This window comes from Primulina tabacum, chromosome 15 (assembly GCF_025594145.1).
Source record: "Primulina tabacum isolate GXHZ01 chromosome 15, ASM2559414v2, whole genome shotgun sequence".
NCBI lineage: Eukaryota > Viridiplantae > Streptophyta > Magnoliopsida > Lamiales > Gesneriaceae > Primulina > Primulina tabacum.
Genome location: NC_134564.1, coordinates 37,581,509 through 37,602,728, shown reverse-complemented (window position 1 = coordinate 37,602,728; position 21,220 = coordinate 37,581,509). Strand labels below are relative to the sequence as shown.

Sequence of the window (21,220 nt, the reverse complement as noted above, 5' to 3'; positions counted from 1 at the left end):
GAACGTAACCACAAATTAAAATTTAATTAAAGAACATAGTATACGTATTCTATGTACATATATATAAAAATATATGCATATTATTTATTTATACACATACATATATATTTATTAAACAAAAATATCACGGCTGAAATTAAATAATCAACATGTTGGCAGAATTGATTATATCTAAACTGTAACAAATTAGTAAATTCATGCGTATGCACCGATTTACGAACTAGATTATGTAGAAATAATTAATTATTAAATAATAAACTTCATGTATATAGACTTTGGAATCCGATTAATTACGTTACATGCATAAAGTCAGTCGAAAAAATATGAAACAATTAATATATTTTAGAAGTATATTAAATGTAAAAATCATTTCATTGAAAGCCAGACCTCCCTAATTACCTCCGTGGATCGTCTTTTTGTACCGATAAAACTCATTTCATAATTAATTATAACATGCGCTGGATATACATATATATTGCTGCTATATACAACAGAAGTGTAGATAAGCCAAGCGCGGGGAACTATATAGTTAGTCAGTAAACTAATTAATTAAGAGTGGAAAAACATAGTTAATTAATAAAACAACCTCGTTTCGATCGATCGATCACATGTTGAGATTGAAGTAAGTAATACTCGTCAGAATTCTTGTTTGGGAAAGGCAGGAGGCGGAATTATATCTTGCAACAGTCCATGGCCAGAAACATGCAAGTTATAAGATTGCTGATCATGATCATGCACCAGTGTACCCAAAGATTGCTGCCGCTCCTGCTCCTGATGATGATCATACACAAGGTTTCCCCCGCTAAAATTGCTCATGTAAAGTTGGTAAGGCATTTGAAGTAAGATTTGTTGCTCTTGCAAAAATGGCGGCGGAGTTATAAGCATGGAACCAGTTGGGGCAAACATTCCGGTCGCCACGTTGCCTCGGAGGGTGGCGGGGACGTGGTGGTTGTGTTGCCCTTCGTACGTTGTGACCACGATTGAAGGGTCTTGAAAGGATCTCTCTACGCGTTTCTTCACCGGACATTTCGGAGTCGTGCATCTATAGTAGCTTCTGAAAATCAAAGGGTTTAATTTCACCAGTTTTACTTGCACCAACTAAATGATCAGTCAAATAAAATGTTAAAGAAATGTACAATTAACCTTGGATAAGGACTGTTCTTGACCGCTTTTTGTCCGTATTTTCTCCATCTGTATCCATCTTCCAATTGATCAATCTCGCTCTTGGTCATGAAAGCAAATCGAGGCTCCCTCTGCTTCTTCTCTCTTTTCTTCTTTGATTTGTTATCCCTTTCATTAATTGGATCAAATAATTTCACATGATTAGTCCTTGGATCTTGATTTATTATTAACCTTAATATACAGTCAAGAAACTAAAAGAACTGATTGAAATCAAAAGATATATTGTTACTAATTACTCTTTCTTGGAGCTCATGTCTTCTCCGTCTTCAGCAGCTTCTTTTACTTGAGCGCTATCAAGTTTTTGACTCTTCTTGGAGTCTAAATCCTCGCCTGGCGCTGCCTCGGTGGAGGAGGCGGAAATCGAAGAATTGGGTGTAACTGGGGTTTCGCCGCCTCCCAACCCCTGATTATCCACTACCGGCGCCCTCAGCTCTTCTTTCGAAGAAGAAGACAGCGGCAACATGCCAAAGGCGGCGGAAGAAATCGTGTTTTGGCCGGAAGATCCATGCAGAAAGTCGGTGAAACTACTTAAGTACAAAGAAGGATCAAGCACTTGTACTTGATGAACCGACGAATCTCCCGGAAAGAAATAAGAAGCTTTGGTGGAGTTATTGTTAGCTGGCGCTGCATTGATGGTGTTTGAGTATGGAAAGTTGGCGGATCCGCCGGGGTTACGGCGGAGATCATCGTGAAATGTTTGGTGATAATAAAATCCATCTCTGAATTCTTCAGACATGAAAATTGTCGAAGAAGTTTGCTAGTTAATTAATGGGTAGAGAGAGTGAGGAGGAGGAAATGATAAGAAGTTAATTTGACACCTTCTTACACCGTCTTTATTTATGCTTTGACGAGAATAAGGTTACTAAGGACAATTATTCTGCTAATAAAATTTTTATGAAACGTAACTAAACATAAATTATACATTTTGTTGAAAAATATATTTAAAATGTGTGTATTGAATATTAGAATATTGAATATTTGAATGTTGAAAATAAGAGTTGTAAATATTGAAAATAGTGTGTGATGATGTAGGTAATGATGTATTTTATTTTTAGATTATTTGTAAAAATTTCCTATAAATAGATCTCTCATTTATGAAGAAAATCACAATTGAGTAGAGAGAAAAATATTATAAAGTGTGTAGTTTGGTAAATTTTGAGAGTTTGAGATTTTTACTTTTTACCATAAATTTTTACTTTTTCACAACACGTTATCAGCACGAAGCTCTAAAAGTCCTCCATCCTTTTCCAAGCTCCAAACAGAAGAAAAAGGTAACAAAAATAATAATATTTATTTTACTGTTATTTATTTATTGTGTATATATTTAATATATAATATAATGTTATTATTAATAATAAAAATAAATTTTTCAAAAACTTGTTATAAATCCTGGGAGGATGTTAAGACGACATCCCACACTCCCGGTAAGGGATACGACAAGTATAAAAGCCTATAAGATTTTTAAATAAAATATCTTATGACACATCATTATAATAATATGATATGATATACATAATTATTTAAATATGTCTAATATTATATACACCATATTATTACCATAAAATTATACAAATACATACCTTTATTTTTTTTATACACCAACGGTCATAAACAGTAACAAAACGGCTAGTTTTTGCCCTATAAATATGATCTCATAAACACATTCAATCACTCCAACTTTCTCTTCTTCTCTAAAAATTATTCTTCACTAAATTTTCGAAGAAAAAAAAAGATGGCTTTATCAAGGTTATTTTTAATTATTTTGGTTATCATACTCACGAGTCTTTTATTTATCGGAGAATATCTTCCTCGTGTGTTTTCTTTATTTTTACAAATGCTTGTACTTGTTGTTTATCCATTACTTTGTATTGCAATATTCATTAACTAATAAAATGCATCGTAATTTTTTTTAGTACCACCATGTCAAATTTGACAAAGCTCGAATTTGTTGCGCTCGACATCATGGGAAAAAATTATATGCCATGGACTCTCGATGTAGAAATGCATCTTGAGTCATTGGGTCTAAGTGAGACAATAAAAAAAAATGACATATCGACATCACAAGAAAAGGCAAAAGCCATTATATTTCTGCGTCGACATCTCGACGAGGGATTGAAATGTGAATATTTAATTGAAAAAGATCCCATGGCTTTGTGGAAAGGATTGAAAGAAAGATTTGAACATATAAGGGAAGTTATACTTCCGACCGCCCGTGATGAATGGAATATGTTAAGATTCCAAGATTTTAAGAAAGTCAGCGATTATAATTCAGCGATGTATCGAATAATCTCGCAGCTAAAATTTTGTGGACATGAGGTCACAGAATCGAAAATGCTTGAAAAAATATTTTCCACGTTTCATGCATCAAATATTACTCTACAGCAACAATATAGAGTACGTGGATTTGCGAGATATTCTGAACTCATCGCCTGTCTTCTTGTGGCGGAAAAAAACAACGAGCTATTAATGAGAAATCATCAGTCCCGACCCACTGGATGAACAGCATTTTCAGAAGTAAATGCTGTAAGTAAAAATGAATTTAAACCTGGAAACCAAAATCAAATTCAAAGACAAGGTTTTGGTCGAGGTCGAGGCCGTGGTTTTGAAAACGATATAGATAGTTATTTTTATAATTCATCTCAAAAGAGCGTCCCAAACCATCCACAGAAAAGGCATCATGAGAATATAAGGGTTAATGAGAATCACTCAAAAAGATATGAAAGTTCTTGTTTCAGATGTGGTACTCCAGGACATTGGTCCAAAATTTGTCGAGCCCCTGAACACCTTTGTAAACTTTATAAAGAATCATTAAAGGGGAAAGAAAAGGAGACCAACTTCACTTAACGCAGTGACCATTTGAGTGATTCAACTCATTTTGATGCTGGCGATTTTATGAATGATTTCTCTGGAAATGATCAATATGTTGGTGGGATAGAAATGAACAATATTGATGCTGCAGATTTTCTCAATGATTTCTCTGAAAATGAACAATATAGTGGTAGAATATAAATTTACAATAATTTATTTTTCATGTATCCATATAATGTTTTATTATGATATGTGTTATATTTAAATATATATTGCCAGTAATTTTATTTCATTGCATATTTTTTTGAAGTTCAAAAAATGGAAAATGCTATGAGCAAAGCTGAAGTTTGCATACCCGATAGTGGTACAACGCACACTATCCTCCGAGATAAAAGATATTTCTTGGAACTAAAACCAACAAAAACAACGGTGAATACAATATCAGGTCCTGTAGACTTGATTAAAGGATGTGGTAAAGCACATTTTTTGTTACCTAATGGTACAAAATTTTTGATCAATGATGCTTTATATTCACCACAATCGAAAAGAAATTTGTTGAGTTTTAATGATATATATTCCCATGGGTATGATATTCAAACAATGAATGAAGGGAATAAGAAATATATGTGTCTTATCACATATAAATCAGGAAAGAAATATGTGATTGAAAAACTACCAATGCTCCCTACTGGATTGCATTATACACATATAAGTCCGATTGAATCAAACATGGTAGTTGATAATTCTTCAATATTAACCAATTGGCATGATAGATTGGGACATCCTGGTTCAACAATGATGCGAAGAATTATAGAAAATACACATGGTCATCCGCTGAAAGACCAGAAGATCTTTCAGAATTATAAGTTTCAATGTAAAGCATGTTCTCTTGGAAAACTTATTATAAGACCATCACCAGCCAAAATCCAAACTGAATCACCAATGTTTATTGAACGTATTCAGGGTGATATTTGTGGAACAATTCATCCACCATGTGGACCATTCAGATACTTTATGGTATTGATTGATGCCTCCAGCAGATGGTCACATGTATGTTTATTGTCAACTCGAAATGTTGCATTTGCAAGATTACTTGCTCAAATAATAAAATTGAGGAATCAATTTCCCGATTATACAATCAAGAAAATTAGACTTGATAATGCTGATGAATTTACTTCCCAAACTTTCAATGATTATTATATGTCTATGAGAATCATTGTTGAGCATCATGTTGCTCATGTACATACACAGAATGGATTGGCTGAATCATTGATTAAACGTCTGCAAATGATTGCTAGACCAATGATTATGAAAACAAAGCTCCCTATTTCTATATGGGGACATGCAATTTTACACGCTGCTTCATTAATTCGCATCAGACCAAGTGCATATCATAAATACTCCCCATTGCAGCTTGCATTTGGTAAAGAACCAGACATTTCTCATCTGAGAATTTTTGGATGTATGGTGTATGTGTCTATTGCACCACCGCAACGAAAGAAAATGGGACCTCAAAGAAAGGTTGGAATTTATATCGGTTATGATAGTCCATCAATCATTCGTTATCTTGAACCTCAGACAGGCGACGTGTTCACAGCACGTTTTGCTGATTGTCATTTTAATGAGGAAATCTTCCCAATGTTAGGGGGAGAACAGAAACATACCGAAAAGGAAATTACATGGCATGTATCATCATTGTTACATCTGGATCCAAGAACAAAACAATGTGAAAAAGATGTACAACAAATTGTACACTTGCAAAGAATAGACAATCAAATACCAGATGCATTTGCTGACACAAAAGGGGTAACTAAATCATATATACATGCTACAAATGCCCCTGCTCGAATTGAAATTCCAAAGAAACAAATTGAAGATACTCATGATGTCATTAGACGCCTGAAGCGTGGAAGGCCAGTTGGTTCCAAGGATAAAAATCCTCGAAAAAGAAAATTTATAGAAAAACACGATGATCACAAAATAAAGAATGATGTTCCTGAAGAAACACATGATGATCACAAAATAGAGAATGGTGTTCCTGAAGAAACACATGATGATGAAAATATTCTGTCAGAACCACAAACTGACGAGAATCATGAAATCTCTATCAATTACATTAATACTGGAAAAATATGGAACCGAAAAGATATAGAAGAAATTGATGATATATTTTCTTATAATGTGGCAATCGACATCATAAATGATAATGAAGATCATGAACCAAAATCTTTTGGTGAATGTAAAAATCGGCATGATTGGATAAAATGGAAAGAAGCCATCCAGGTTGAATTGGATTCGCTAAATAAACGTAATGTTTTTGGACCTATAGTCCTTACACCTGAAGGTGTAAAACCTGTTGGATACAAATGGGTTTTTATTCGAAAGCGAAATGAGAAAAATGAAATAGTGAAATATAAAGCTCGACTTGTTGCACAAGGTTTTTCTCAAAGGCCTGGAATTGATTATGAAGAAACGTATTCTCCCGTGATGGATGCAATTACGTTTCGGTATTTGATTAGCTTGGCGGTATCTGAAAATTTAGAAATGCGTCTTATGGATGTTGTTACAGCTTACTTATATGGATCACTTGATAGTAATATATATATATATATATATATGAAAATCTCTGAAGGATTTAAGATGTCTGAAGCACAAAGTTCAAAACCCAGAGAATGTTATTCTGTGAAATTACAAAGATCATTATATGAGTTAAAGCAATCTGGTCGAATGTGGTATAATCGACTACGTGATCACTTGATGAAAAAGGGATATGTAAATAATTCAATATGCCCTTGTGTTTTCATTAAAAAAACAACATCCGGATGCGTAATTATTGCTGTATATGTTGATGATTTAAACATCATTGGAACGAATAAGGAAATTCAAGAAGTTGTGTCATACTTGAAGGAAGAATTTGAAATGAAGGATCTTGGAAAAACCAAGTATTGTCTGGGTTTACAAATTGAACAAAAAGAATGTGGAATGTTTGTTCACCAGAAAAATTATACAGAAAAGATCCTTAAACGTTTTAATATGGATAAATCAAATCCTTTAAGTACTCCAATGGTTGTTAGATCATTAAACATAGAAAAGGATCCATTCCGACCATGTGAAGAAGATGAAGATATTCTTGGTCCAGAAGTACCATATCTAAGTGCTATCGGTGCCCTTATGTATCTTACAAATTGTACAAGGCCTGATATATCTTTTGCCGTAAATTTGTTGGCAAGATTTAACACATATCCAACAAAGAGACACTGGAACGGAATTAAACATATATTCCGTTATCTACGAGGAACGACAGACTTGGGACTTTTGTATTCAAAAGATGCTAATCCAAGTATAATTGGTTATGCCGATGCTGGATACTTATCTGATCCACATAAGGCACGTTCCCAAACTGGATATGTATTTACTCGTGGAGGCACTGCAATTTCTTGGCGTTCACAGAAACAAACGCTTGTAACAACTTCATCAAATCATGGCGAGATTATTGCACTACATGAAGCAAGCCGTGAATGTGTGTGGTTAAAATCAATGACCCAACATATCCAAATCTCATGCGGATTATCATTCGACGAGAAGCCTGTGATACTATATGAAGATAATGCTGCATGTGTTGCTCAAATGAAAGAAGGATACATAAAAAGCGACAGAACTAAACATATTCCTCCTAAGTTCTTCGCATTCACCAAGGAGCTTGAGAAGAATAAATGTATTGATGTTCGTCACATTCAATCAAGTGAAAATTCATCAGATCTCTTCACAAAGGCGCTTCCTACGTCAATATTCAGAAAACATATATATAATATTGGGATGCGCAATCTACGAAATTTGTGAAGAATTGTTCGTGTCAACATGAGGGGGAATTTACGTGACTGCACTCTTTTTCCCTTGCTATGGTTTTTATCCCAATGGGTTTTTCTTAGTAAGGTTTTTAACGAGACAGTATAAAAACACGTAACGAAGACAATCATTATGATCATCATCACAAGGGGGAGTGTTGAAAAATATATTTAAAATGTGTGTATTGAATATTAGAATGTTGAAAATAAGAGTTGTAAATATTGAAAATTAGTGTGTGATGATGTAGGTAATGATGTATTTTATTTTTGGATTATTTGTAAAGATTTCCTATAAATAGATCTCTCATTTGTGAAGAAAATCACAATTGAGTAGAGAGAAAAATATTATAAAGTGTGTAGTTTGGTAAATTTTGAGAGTTTGAAATTTTTAATTTTTACCATAAATTTTTACTTTTTCACAACACATTTCATTTTTTTTGTTTTATGTAATTATATATTTTTAATTTGTTAAAAAAATTGTTACAATTCGATTGATATTCAACTAGCATTAATAAATTTTCATAAGATCAAAATGCAATAAATCTTGTCTAAAATGGTTTTATTGAAACAACGCAAGTTCCCTTGGCCCCACTTTGTAAACTTGTTTGGACATCGAACACTGAAAATTTTTGAATTATTTTGGTACATTGAGATTAGAATTTGGACTTAACACTAAGTCAAATTTATAAAATTTTGGTCATGTTAATGTTAGGATGCGTGCCTAATTCTATTCAAAAGCTTAGTTTAAGATGGAAGATTGTTCAAGTTCATGTATATAACTTAAAAAAATTTATCCAACCGATGTGAGACATCTGACATTGTCAAATTAAATTTTTTTGAAAAATAAGCATTTCTAAGTGTATTTGAGTGTATTCAAATACATTTTAAAAGGTTAATTTTTTTTTAAAAAAAAATCAATGTTATTTTGTTAATTATATCATTAACAATGGTGTTCATTTCATCGAAACTTTTAATTTCATATGAGTATTTCTTAAATATAATTTCCTTTAAAATATTTGATCAGAGATTATTCTTGATTTCTTCGATAAATCCCAAGTCAGTTTACAAAAAAAAATAATAATAATAATAAATCATGTGATTTGTCATTAATATTGATTTAACTATTTTAGCACAGAATTTTTACTGTGTAAAGTCCATCGATAGGTGAGGATATTGTACAAAATGCGTGGATTTAAAAATGAGGCACAAGTCAACCAGGAATAGTTTGCGTGGTAATACGTGGAAGTTTTCTGTTGGAGCATTTTGATAAATATGTTACATTGATATTCGTACATATATCTTAGCTTCTACGCTTTCTGAGTTTCACATGCATAGCAATAAATATGCATATTAAAATAGTAAAGAATTATATCATTCCAATTCGGAGTTATAAAATAATAATTCAATAATGGTGAAATATTTTCGTGTTTATTCGGTACCTAAAATTGATCAATCACACTTTTTTCTTTTTTCCTTTTTTTTTTAAAAAAAGAAGCAATTAATTAATTAGCATGTATGAAGACAAATATATAGCTAAGGTTAGGCAAGCTGGTCTTTAGTCAAAGATTAAAGCCATGGACTAAAATGACCAAGACGACAAATTTAATTATATATATATAATTTTATATAAGTTTATATTTTGACCTTTATAATTGTGTATGGAATATCATTCTTCTCAGTTCTTGCTATATTTAACCTCATTTTGACAATATATATATATAGAAAATTGATTTTGTAATTTTATATATATTTAGGACATTATTTTATACAGATTTAAACGTGCAATCTAAAATTTTGACCGAGAAATTAAACTTATATAGTTTATTTCCTCAAAAAGTACCCTCATTTGTTTATTTTCCAATTGATAATTTAGATTTCTTTCTTTTGAAATTAACATATGAATCTTATATTATGAAAACATCCGATCGAGCTTTCTTAATTCCTTGCTTTACATATCGTCAATTAATGGTCGATTATTAATTGATTGGGATCTTTGCAGACCCGTTCGATTTTTCTTGAAGAAAAAAAAAGATAAAAATAAGAACATAAAATGTATTTTTTAAAAGATCTGATCAGCCATTTAATTTCAAGTTAACTTGTAAATTAATGTATTCGGTCCTTTATCCTTGTAACGGGTGGACTACAATAATTAATCAGCTGTGACACGATGACGGTATGCATGCCTTTCTTTCTTTGATCTCTTAAATTAAATAATAATTAGGCATCAATCTTATCACCAACCAGTTTCTTGCAATGATTTTACCATTACATTTAATCGTGAATAAATACGAATGCAAGATATGAAAATTAAGCTAGGAACTATGGGTATACGATTCTTTTATTATTTGTGTTGTAATGTAACAACTGTTTTTATTAGAAAAACAATCGAGTTTGAGTTACATATTTAACATTTTTAGTTATAAATTTTCATAAAACATCAAGCATTCTGTCCAGTAAAATCAATCGAATCAGATGTTTAATCTGATATTATACTATAAGTTAGCAATGATCAAATTTAGTTAACTTGCCGATACGTTGATTATGCCTAAATTATCGGACGACGTCACCGTGTTCCTGAAATGAATTTTGGAACTAAGGAAGGAAGGAAGCAACAAATTATTGTGGCTGCTATCGCGGGAGACCAAAATGAAAGAGACGTTAATATTAAACAATTGGAAAATAATACACGAGATTAATGGGTATTAGGACAAAGACTTGTGATGATAAATTAAGACACAAACTCTTCATAAAATTTGAAATCGTAATCTTATCGTTATTCTTTGTAAATCGTGCATATTTTCTTGGCGCTGTCCGAATATTTGTCAATTTTAAAGGGAAAAAATACTCAGATTTTAAAATTTACCTCAAGATTGAAGGGAAACATATTATTATTTGAAAAGATTGATGATTGGCTAAAGCACATTTAATAGAGAGGGAAAAATGTGGATCAATGATTGGTGGTTTAAGAAGATTTGGGAGATAAATAATAATTTTTATGTTAAAAAAGAGCGTGAAATAATTGACCATAAGTTGGCGCCCATTATACGTGACAAAGTGTATGGTCTTGGGTATGCATGTACTGCTCAATGGAAGTCTTTATCAACGCAGAAGAGGGCAGGTTTGTTAGGTGTGTAGACTAAAATAAACATCACATCCATATAATTGGTAAAAGGAAAGGATATGTTAATTTTTATTTTAATATTCAGGCAATAGATTATTCTTTTTTTTTATATGTTTTCATATTTTTCAAAAAAAAAAAAAAGAAAGAAAGAAAGAAAGAATAATGAGCTGCCTTGGTTTGGTTCTGTTATTGCATTTCATGGGCAAAAACCTAAATATATATAGTATTGGCTAAATTACGAAAGTTGGAAAAGGATACTTGATAATTTCGGGGAAAAGAAGATTAATTAGTCAGCTCAAGACTCGGTCAAATATATATCAACTTGCAGCCCATAATAATTTATTATTGTAAAACCGTCAGCATACTCCAACACGACAACACCACTTCCGTATTCATAGTTCCAATTTACATAAAAATGTCAAAAAAAAAAAAATTAATTGCGATATATCGGCTGGTTTTTATTTAGTTTTTAGTTTAGATTATTATAATATAATTGAAATCTTGTCTCAAATTTGGAATCTTACCAGTGTGGTGATAGTTTTGAACAACCTAATAAATTCTAGCTTTCTTGCAACTAAAAAACTCGTCCCAAAGTCAATGGTCCCAATGATTTATGTGACATCCACTCCACTTGGGATGCTTGGAATTAGTCAATGCTAACATATTTATTCCATTATTTTTTTTTTACATTGCATAGGAAAAAATAATAGACAAATGTGCATATGATCTCTTTCTTCTTTTGATTTGTAGCCAAGTTAGGCTTCAAATGTGAAAGGTCTTTGTTGGATTCTTGACCTTTGTGTTCTCCGTATTGACTAAAAACTCTCTACTTTAGGTTAAGAAAATTCTTCTTCTATTTTATATTATGCTTATCGGATGCTAATCAACCGAAAACAACATTAAATATATTCATCGTTTCACTCATGGCATCTAAATTCTAAACAACTCCATTTTTAAACTTGCATAGTCTAGTTTCAAGTCCCAACAAAAACTTTGCAACACCTATAGCTAGTACACTGCATGTTCTGATATGCTCAATAATGTTCCACCCTCTGTGTGATATATCACTTCTAGAAATATCACATCCAATCCATATATAACTCAACATAAATTTAACTAATGTATATTTTAGAATACATTTATAATGTTTTTTCTGTTTGAAGTCATAAGATATTTGATACTGAGTGAATCCTAGAAGGGACATCAAGAAAATTTGCAATGTTGTGTTTGTTCAGCGGTCAAGTTCATTGAAAGACCACCCATCACTTCATCAAATAGTGGGATTAGTTGAGTTATTGATTATGTTATATTATTATTAACTTGCATCAAAGAAATTTGAGAGCGAGTCATGATGATGATTATTATTGTTGGAGTCGAGAATTACTTCTACCACTTGACCAATTAAATATCTCAGTGAACATTTTGTAATATATTATTGTCACGAGATATATTTTTTTTAGACGAAAAATGTTCGATCCTATAATATACTCATTAGAAGAGAATTGTTTGAGAGACGGGTTCTCAATCGATAGAGTGATTGGAGGACAGTGTTTTTGTTATTGTATATTTTTAAAAGTGATTAAATTAATAACATTTACACCATCCTCGTATTGTAAATTTTTTTTTAGAAAACGGCATCTTACAATAGTAATATTTATATAAAAAGGAAATGAAGCTTTATAGTGCCCAACGAGATCGGATTTGTCAATGAAATTTACAGTGCCTTCTGAAGAGGAGAATCCTTCGGTTTGCGCGAAAGTTCAAGTGTAGAACAAAACTTGACTTGGTCCATTTCAATTTCAAATTTTGATTATCGATTGTTGGAGTATTTCTCTCCACAAAAAGTTATTTTGTGATCATATTTGATAAGTTTAATTATGTATGTGTCACACTGAAGTTCAATTATTTAATATTACACTTACATTATGTGAATATTTATACTACACAACATATATTTTATGAAATACACAGTAGACTTGTTTACTATTATAAGAATCGTTTACATGAAGTCGAGCTAATGTGAAGATTTATTAAGACGGACATCTATAATTCTTATATCATATTTCATTAGCTAGTTGTGCTTTTTATCAGTCGGAAGATAAATGTTACGATTGGATTTCAAATATGAGAATATTTGTTTCAGATAATCTGAGAATATTTGTTTCAGATGAATCACAAACCATGTTACGATTGGATTACGAAGATGAGAAATATTTGTTTCAGATAATCTGAGAATAACCACAAATCATAAGCATCAATTTCATTGTCGATATGCAGACGTCAATTCAGTGCAACTTTCACAAATTGTTCAGGTCCACTAAAATTATAATTGATGAATAAGAAAATATCTTGTATTTCTCAGTTTCTATATAAATACTTACAAATAGTTTTCCAAGATTGACGAACGGGAACCAAAAGTTTTCCAGATTAAGGCGGTTGCAACAAAATAAGCAGAAATACTAGCCACAATCTGAAAATATATATCAAGTTTTCTGCATGTAATTTATTTCTCAAAACGAAAGTATCGGCCCATCAAAAACTCAACATCACCCACTAGATGAATCCTGAAACTCGATAATTGCTGGAGATCCAGATACAGATTATTCTTCGAACATGGTAACATCAACAGTCGAGGAAAAGGGTAACCTTAATGAGATTGATCTGACAAGTAACCGTAAGTCTGTTGCTATCAACAATTAATTCAAACCCACCCCAACTTTTATCCACCTTTTAGAAAAGGTAATCTTCCTCAATATATGTACACAAATTCGGCCAAAATGAACGAAACCAATTTCTTTTTAATATCAAGACAAGTTCCCAATGGCATGCCAAAGATTTCCTTGACTCGCAGTCTCAAATCAAACAACCTTTAAACACTGATCAGGTGGAAACTCGATTCTTGGATTTGGTTTTGCCCGTAGTTTGGTGGAGCCTGAAAGACAATTGCTGCTCTTTACTAAGGAGTGAAAACCATTTCCTTATAAAATCAGCAGGAATGGACTCTTGACTCAAAATTGATTGAGCATCAATGGCAAAAAGTTCTTCAAATGAAATAGGTATAAGACCAAGCAAAGCAGTTACAGTAGCAAACTGAATTGGAATGCTCAGATTTCTTGAAGTGCTTTGACAGAAAAATGCAAATATACAATCTCTTAGTCTCTTAATTCCGGTGTCCTCGTATCCATTAAAGTCAACTCCAAGCCTGCATCACAGATAATACTCAGGTTTGACGTACTGAATAGTGTATCTCTGTGTGTGTGTGTGTCTGTGCATGTGCGCGCGCTTGTAAGTGACAAGATATACCTTCCCAGTTGATTAAGAAGTAAGATAATTGCAGCAGAGAAACTCTCCATGGCACATGATTCAAAAATCTCAAGAAGACCACCTATAATGTTGTCGAATGTCCATTCCCATCTCTGCATATTAAAAGACATGCATCAACAAGAAATGATGATTTAAAATATTGTGGGAAATTGCAAAAGAGAAAGAGAACAAAAGGAAAACTCGAGTAAAAGATCCACCCAAGGATAGACGTCTTTTTCTTCAAGATGGGAAAAGGAGAAAACAATATTCACAACAAAAGAAGTGAAAGGATGATCTTCATACCATGAAACGAGCTATGATCTCAACCAATGAAAGAATATCGACGAAGTTGCACAAACTTTCGTCGAAGGTAGAAATCAAGGATACTGCCTGTCTCAGGCCCGTAACTTCTTTAGCTATTTCCTCGTTTGATAACACTATAGGAACAAATGAGTTCATTAATGCAAGTGAATCCTGTGACGAAGAACAGGATTTAATATACTTCTGAAGATTCTCCAACAGGAGTGATGACAGAACTTCCATGGAAACCACACCCTCTGAGAACAGGCAGTTAGCGCAACATGACCAAGTTTTAGAAGGCATTTCAACCATGGATGGAAAAGTGGAAGCATAATTGGAAGATGAAGCCTGCTTCTCAAGAACCATAACCAGAGATTTTACAACAGTCATCGCTAAGGAGTACGGCTGAAGGGTAAAATATCGAGAGCCGCACAAATGAGCAAAAGAATGAAGAATACCCAGCACCACTACAGGGTCAAAGTCACGCATTGCAAATAGCTCACACGATGTTTCACAAATGAAACCAATGTGGTCCACTGCCAAACACAATGATGCTAACAAACAACCTCCAGCAACCAACTGGTAAACTAAGGCCGCCTGCTCAGACAGTATTACAGTATTACCATTTACAACAAGATTTATTTTGGAGCTACCAGTAACTGCTTCCTCAGAAGATAAGTCACCACACACCAAGACTTTTCTCTGTAGAAGGAAATCTTCAATGAGTGCAAGCAAATCAAGCAGATCACATGACTCCATAAATTTCCCTCTCACAGCCAGATCAGAAAGTGCTGCAAGAACGGGAAACAAAAATTCTTAAAGTTAAGGGTGGAAATTCACAACAAACTGAAGATGATAGCAGCTCAATATTGGCATTCATACCTGAGCAAACTTGCAGGGTGACAGGATCAAGAGACTGTACTAAATCACATTTCAAGGAATTTGCCAAGTTTTTCATTTCGACCTCCGATATTCCAAGCATTATTATAGAGAAGAACACACAGACCTTCTCCCTAGAAAAAAGTACAAAGAAAGGAAAAATTAATTAGCTTCAATCTGAGTTTCTGAACATACTGATTAAATTAAAAGAATAAAATGTCATTCCAGTTCTGTAGCTACTAGCTATCACAACATAAGGAATGCGAAGGATAGACCATGGCATGCGTTGAACCCCATATATCTATCTCGTAAGAAACTAATACATTGTTTCCTATATACCCATGTATACGTCAAGAGAACATATAGCCAATTAGCAGATCTGATCATTATGAAATTAAAAAATAAAAAGTAAATTCCAACTGTGCTACATGACCAAATGGAACAACAGGAACCGACAAAAAATTACTCACTTTAACGAAAGATCTTTAGATTTTTCAAGAGAATGTAGAATTCTTTGAAGAAAAACATCTGCTGAGTGAAGAGGGGTGCACTGAGGCTTGCACCTGCTGATGGCCTGGAGGATCCTTGATATGCTACTATTATCTTTATTTTCTAGAGAAAAAACAATATAATTTGGAAGGGCACCTGGGATTGGAGCAATACTGCTTTCACAGGATAAGTGTGTTTTCACATTTTTAGATTCACTGACATTTAGTATCCCCAACTTTCCTCCTAGAACCTGGTTGTGGTAATAACAAGCATCAGTCACATGCTCCACACCTAAATTCTCTGAATGCTTGTGATTCTTCTCCATATCAAAGGTATTAAAACCAGAAGTTGGTGCCAGGTTATCCTTAAATGGCATGTCTGCATCATCTGTGTCAAGTGACTCATCCCCTAGAAACATAATCTCGGGCAGAATAGGAGATATAGGCGTAGCAATAGCTACGCGATAAGATTTTTCATCAGCGGCATTGTCCAGGTCAAGCAACTTCATGTAATCGTGAATTGGCATTTCATCAAATTCCCGATGAGTGCACTTGGTGCTTTCCGAATAATTATCGATTCCATCTTTCAGACACTGATCACATTTCCTTGCATCTAAGCCAAGTGAAGAAGCTTTCCTGCCAACATTGATGTTGTTAAAATCTGAATCAAGTATGCCTTTTTTACCATTGGAATTAATCAGAGAATGGATAATTTCAGTTCCCTCACAAGAGGTCTTTCTCCTCTTGGTCGGTCTAAGTTGCTCTGCAGAATCATCTTTGTGATCACACAGCATGTCATGCAATACGGATAGCTGCTTGGACATCTGTTCATACAGCTTCTGACCCTTAGAATACAATTTGTCCATGGACTCCACAGCACCAAGAATCTTCCTCTTGCTCCGGTGCCTAATTCGGTGGTTGTCAATATTACCCTTAATAGGACTTTTCATGTTCTTTTCAGCATTTGCTACCACATTCTCCCCGTGCATTATTGTTCCCTCACAAGTCAATTTCGACAAAGACGATTTCGGATTTGATATATCTTCTCCTGGTTTAGCTGATGTGATAGAAAAAGCACCTCTTTCCTGTGAGCCCATCAATGGCGAATAAGAAAAAGATGCCGTACTGGAATTTAAGGCAGAACTCTTCGACATTTTTCGGAAGGAACCCCCTATACAGAGGATTCAATCTAGAATCAATACCTGATACAAGTTGCTTGAGATATCCATCTGTGTAAAATTTATCTTTTGTGATGGTCTCGTTGCCTGCCTGTGAAGTAGCAATTCAAGACAATTGTAGAATGTTATTATATCAGATTGATAATTCTGCTAATATGGACCAGGACAAGAATACTCAAGGAAACAAGTCTTACAAAAGAACGTATATTATTTACAAGAAGAATATCTGTAGTTTAACAGTGTAGCTATTTATAGTAGTCCATATTCTTAATGTATAGTTTCGACACTCAGCAGCCATGTAGGTTTCAACATTATCAGTTTGTAAGATAACAAAGCCAGAAAAGAAGTTCAAATAGAAAGAGCACCACACATACAATAAGTTCCCAACTTGACATAAATATAACAGTTTAAATAGAAATGAGTAGAGGAAACCAACCTTTTCCAACTCATGTATTACGTCACCGCCATGCACAAAACAGCAATCAAGTATATCCAATCGTTGTTGGAACTGATGAAATCTCTTCTTTATGTGAAATAGTTCTTGATGCAGCAAATTGTTACGAACATCTACCTTTGTCACCTCTTTGGCATGCTTCACAAGCATCTTTTCTAGCTTCTTTTGTTTCTTAAGAAGTTTCACGGTAGCTCTGTCAGAACTGTTGCTGTTCTCTCTCATTGCTGGATTGTCAACATGCATTCTCCCTAATATCTGCTGCCTTTTCTGAAATTCTTCTAATATCTGCTTACAATCCTCCAGCTCTCGAGATAGTTGCTCAACACGATATTGCTCTTCCACCGCGTTCTTTTTCTCAGCTTCTGCAACTTTCTTATGTTTTGCAACTTTCTTCACCTCTGAATCAGCATATTTTTTCTCCCTGAAACTAAATTGATCTTTCTCCTTGACCATCTTATCTATCCCTTGAGGAATTAGGGCTTCTCTCTTCGCCATTCTGGTACCAACATCATTTCTCAATACAGAATCTATGCCTACCTTTGATAGGTCTATGTGAGTCTCAGCCAATTTCTAGAGCATAAATCACGTAGCTCCTTCTCTAATTTTTCCGTCCTTCTCTTTTCCTCTTTCAACTTTTGATCCAAATCATCAGCCCGATCTTTCTCAACTATGGCCTTCTTCAAATTTGCTTCTGCGAGTTTCCGCTGCTCTTCAGCTTTGAACACAGCTGACTCTGCCATCTTCCTTTCTTTAATGGTGTTTTGTTTCTCATCCTCCACTTTCTTGTTAGCCGCTTCACATTTAGATCGCTCCAAACACAACTTTGACTTTACTGCATCAGTTTCCAATTTTATTCTCTCATACGAGACCTTATTCTCCTCAGCCTTTTTCCTTTCAATGTCAACAGCCTTCTGAGCTTCACTAACCTTGTTTTTTCCTGCCTCCAGCTTTTTCAGAGCCTCATTGGTTTTCTTTTTTTCCATATCAGCATTCTTTTTTTCCAAGTTCGCTCGAGATCTCTCTTTCTCCAGAAGCTCTTTGAGCTTATTTATCTCTATCTCAGCCACTTCCAAACGTTCTTGAAGCTGTCTACCAGATTCATCGGAGGCAGCTTTACCATTCTGCTGCAGCAATTGAATCTCCTTCTTCAGGGCAGAGACCTCACTCTGTAAGTCAAGCCGTATGGAATATTCTTGTTCTTTTTCATCTTTCCATCTTTCAGCTTGCGCTTTAAGATTCCCCAATTCTGGTAAAGAGAGAAGTTTTATTAACATGGTAGTAAAAGAAAAAAAAAGATTAAAATTCCTCCCTTCAGAACCAAAGAAATAAAATCATGAAAAGTGCAGATGCTAAGGAATAACGTGAAACAAAGAAACAAGAGAGGCTCGCTTACCTTGTTTAAGACTTCCATTTTCTTTCTCAACGACATCATATTGTTGATTCACTAAGGATGTGCAATCACGAAACTTGTTTTTCAGCTCTTCAAGCTTAGAATACTTCTCCAAAAGCTTTGAATGCTTCTTCTTCCACTGTCAACAACAATATCAATAAAAATAATCGTTACCACAAAATTAAAAGGAAATAAAAAAAAATTTACCGCCGCACAGCAGGTGTTCTCCTCATTGTCCGCCATTTTTTCCTAAGGACCACAAAATTCTTCTACTTCTTCATGGAAAATAAATTTCGATGGGCGATGGGTGAGGTTTTTCTCCACCTACATTTTTCTTTAAGCAGCTTAGAGTTTGGGGCGAGAGGGTTTTATTTCTTTCGTTTCTATTTGCTGCAATCAATGGTTTGGAAGACAAACAGAAGGGTTTTAGTATATATGGGATTTGGGTCATTGTGGGCCTAATTTCTGTTTAATTGGATATCAGTCTCATAAAACACCGACGAAGCCCAAATATTTAGCCTTTTATTTTACATTTACATTTACGATATATAAAAATAAAATGGCATACATTTTTCAATTGAATTAATTACTTTTAATTTTTTAAAAAAATTACTAATTATTAAAATCAACTTTAGTATATCCTATAATCAATTGAATTAATTACTTTTAATTTTTTAAAAAAATTACTAATTATTAAAATCAACTTTAGTATATCCTATATTTTTTAAAAATAATAAAAAATAATGATAAAGATATAGTTTAATAGTTTTTTAATAGTTTTAACTTTTTTTAAAAATAGATACTATATTATTTCTAAATTTAATATAGATAAGTATGTATTGCAATAAGATTTCGGAACGACAAAGATATATTTGAGTCATTTTTAAAGTATGGAAAATTGATGACAACTCTGAATTAAAATTTACTAAGCAGATTTTTATAATATTTTTATTAGATTTGAAATTTGTATTTTTGTAATTCAAGGGAGTTATTTTGATAAAATCTAATTAGCGCGAGAATACCATAAAATCAAGGCTTTGTTGATTTGGGGTGACTAAAATAGGATAGGATTATTAATTCCAACTCATCCAATGTTTATTTACAAAAATGAAAACTTTCTTAAACTCAAAAACTTATAATAATGGGATATGTGCATATTATTTTAGCATGATGTTAATCATAAGTTAAAGAGTTTTGCATTTAGCTAGTAATAATTGATAGTATAGTATACACTATATAGAATAGATAGATATACGTCAAACAAAACCAACAAAAGAAGAAGAATAAATAGATAAAAGAAAAACCATTGTATTGGTTTTGAGCCATTTACAGCAAAATAATAATAAATATCAAAGATATAAAGCATGCACCAGACTAGTTATTCTACGCAGCCAATTTCAAATAATCAAGAACTTGAAGAATGGAAGTCAATTCCCAGCAAAAACCAGAAGGTATAAATCCATAAATGAGAAAGAAAACGGGCAAAAAATCCTCCATGGTCCCCTATAATTGTAAACAGTCTCATTCTCAGTGCAGCCATTGCATACGAAAGTTTTGTCACTACTGGTAGGTGTTTTCCGCAGAAGGTGGTGAAGATTAAGTCCGCTGATCTTTGCAGCAAGTACAAAATCATTCTCTGTCAGTCCACCTAGACAAGTAAGCATGACAATTCGGACGTTAAAGCTACAAATCAGCTTATCCTTTGATGAGGTGGTGGGTGTTAGATGGGTGCTCTTAGAACAATAAAATGGCAACGAAGCAACCTTGTATAGAAGGTGATAGATGGATTGAATCTTACCTACTGTTTTAGTCCATATGTCAATCTCTACATTGTTCCACCCAGTAAAATGGAGATCTCGATCATTTCCTGTAAAATTATAATCGAAATCCATTGACAAATTCAACCAAATGCAACCTTATAAAATTTAGAATAAATGCGTCTACCTTTCCGAGGATTTGTCATTGTTACAAAAAATTCAACTATATTTAAATATTACATTTACTCATTCCAAGTTTGTGAAAAGTAAAAAATAAATCTAATAACTTCTAAAATTATAAATAACTCCATCACTTTCAATTTATCTTAAAATTTACAATCTTAGGTTTGTATTTATTATACATTTTCATGAGGTTAAATGTAAGAAAAATACAAACATATGAGAGTACACCTAAGTTAAAAGTTATCATAGAGAAGTATAAATAGATATAATATTTAAATATAGTTGAGTTTTTTTGTTATAATGAACTTTAAGAGAAGGTAAATATAATTATC

At 33.2% G+C, this 21,220-nt stretch overlaps 2 protein-coding genes across 2 annotated transcripts; both read right to left on the bottom strand.

Moving 5' to 3' along the window:
• Positions 1-463: 463 nt before the first annotated feature.
• Positions 464-2,007, bottom strand: LOC142526755 (WRKY transcription factor 71-like). Its single transcript, XM_075631327.1, has 3 exons — positions 1,419-2,007; positions 1,144-1,290; positions 464-1,054 (listed from the first exon to the last, which is right to left on the bottom strand). Exons 1-3 carry the CDS (start codon positions 1,916-1,918, stop codon positions 637-639), a joined length of 1,065 nt encoding a protein of 354 aa, XP_075487442.1. The 5' UTR covers positions 1,919-2,007; the 3' UTR covers positions 464-636.
• An 11,333-nt stretch (positions 2,008-13,340) lies between these two features.
• On the bottom strand, positions 13,341-19,335 carry LOC142526310 (uncharacterized). The gene is given in 10 exon segments (XM_075630607.1): positions 13,341-14,158; positions 14,260-14,372; positions 14,563-15,350; positions 15,442-15,572; positions 15,909-17,011; positions 17,129-17,191; positions 17,541-18,108; positions 18,111-18,804; positions 18,952-19,087; positions 19,156-19,335. Coding segments are annotated over 10 exon segments (3,954 nt in total). The 5' UTR covers positions 19,192-19,335; the 3' UTR covers positions 13,341-13,836.
• Between the last annotated feature and the right edge of the window lie 1,885 nt (positions 19,336-21,220).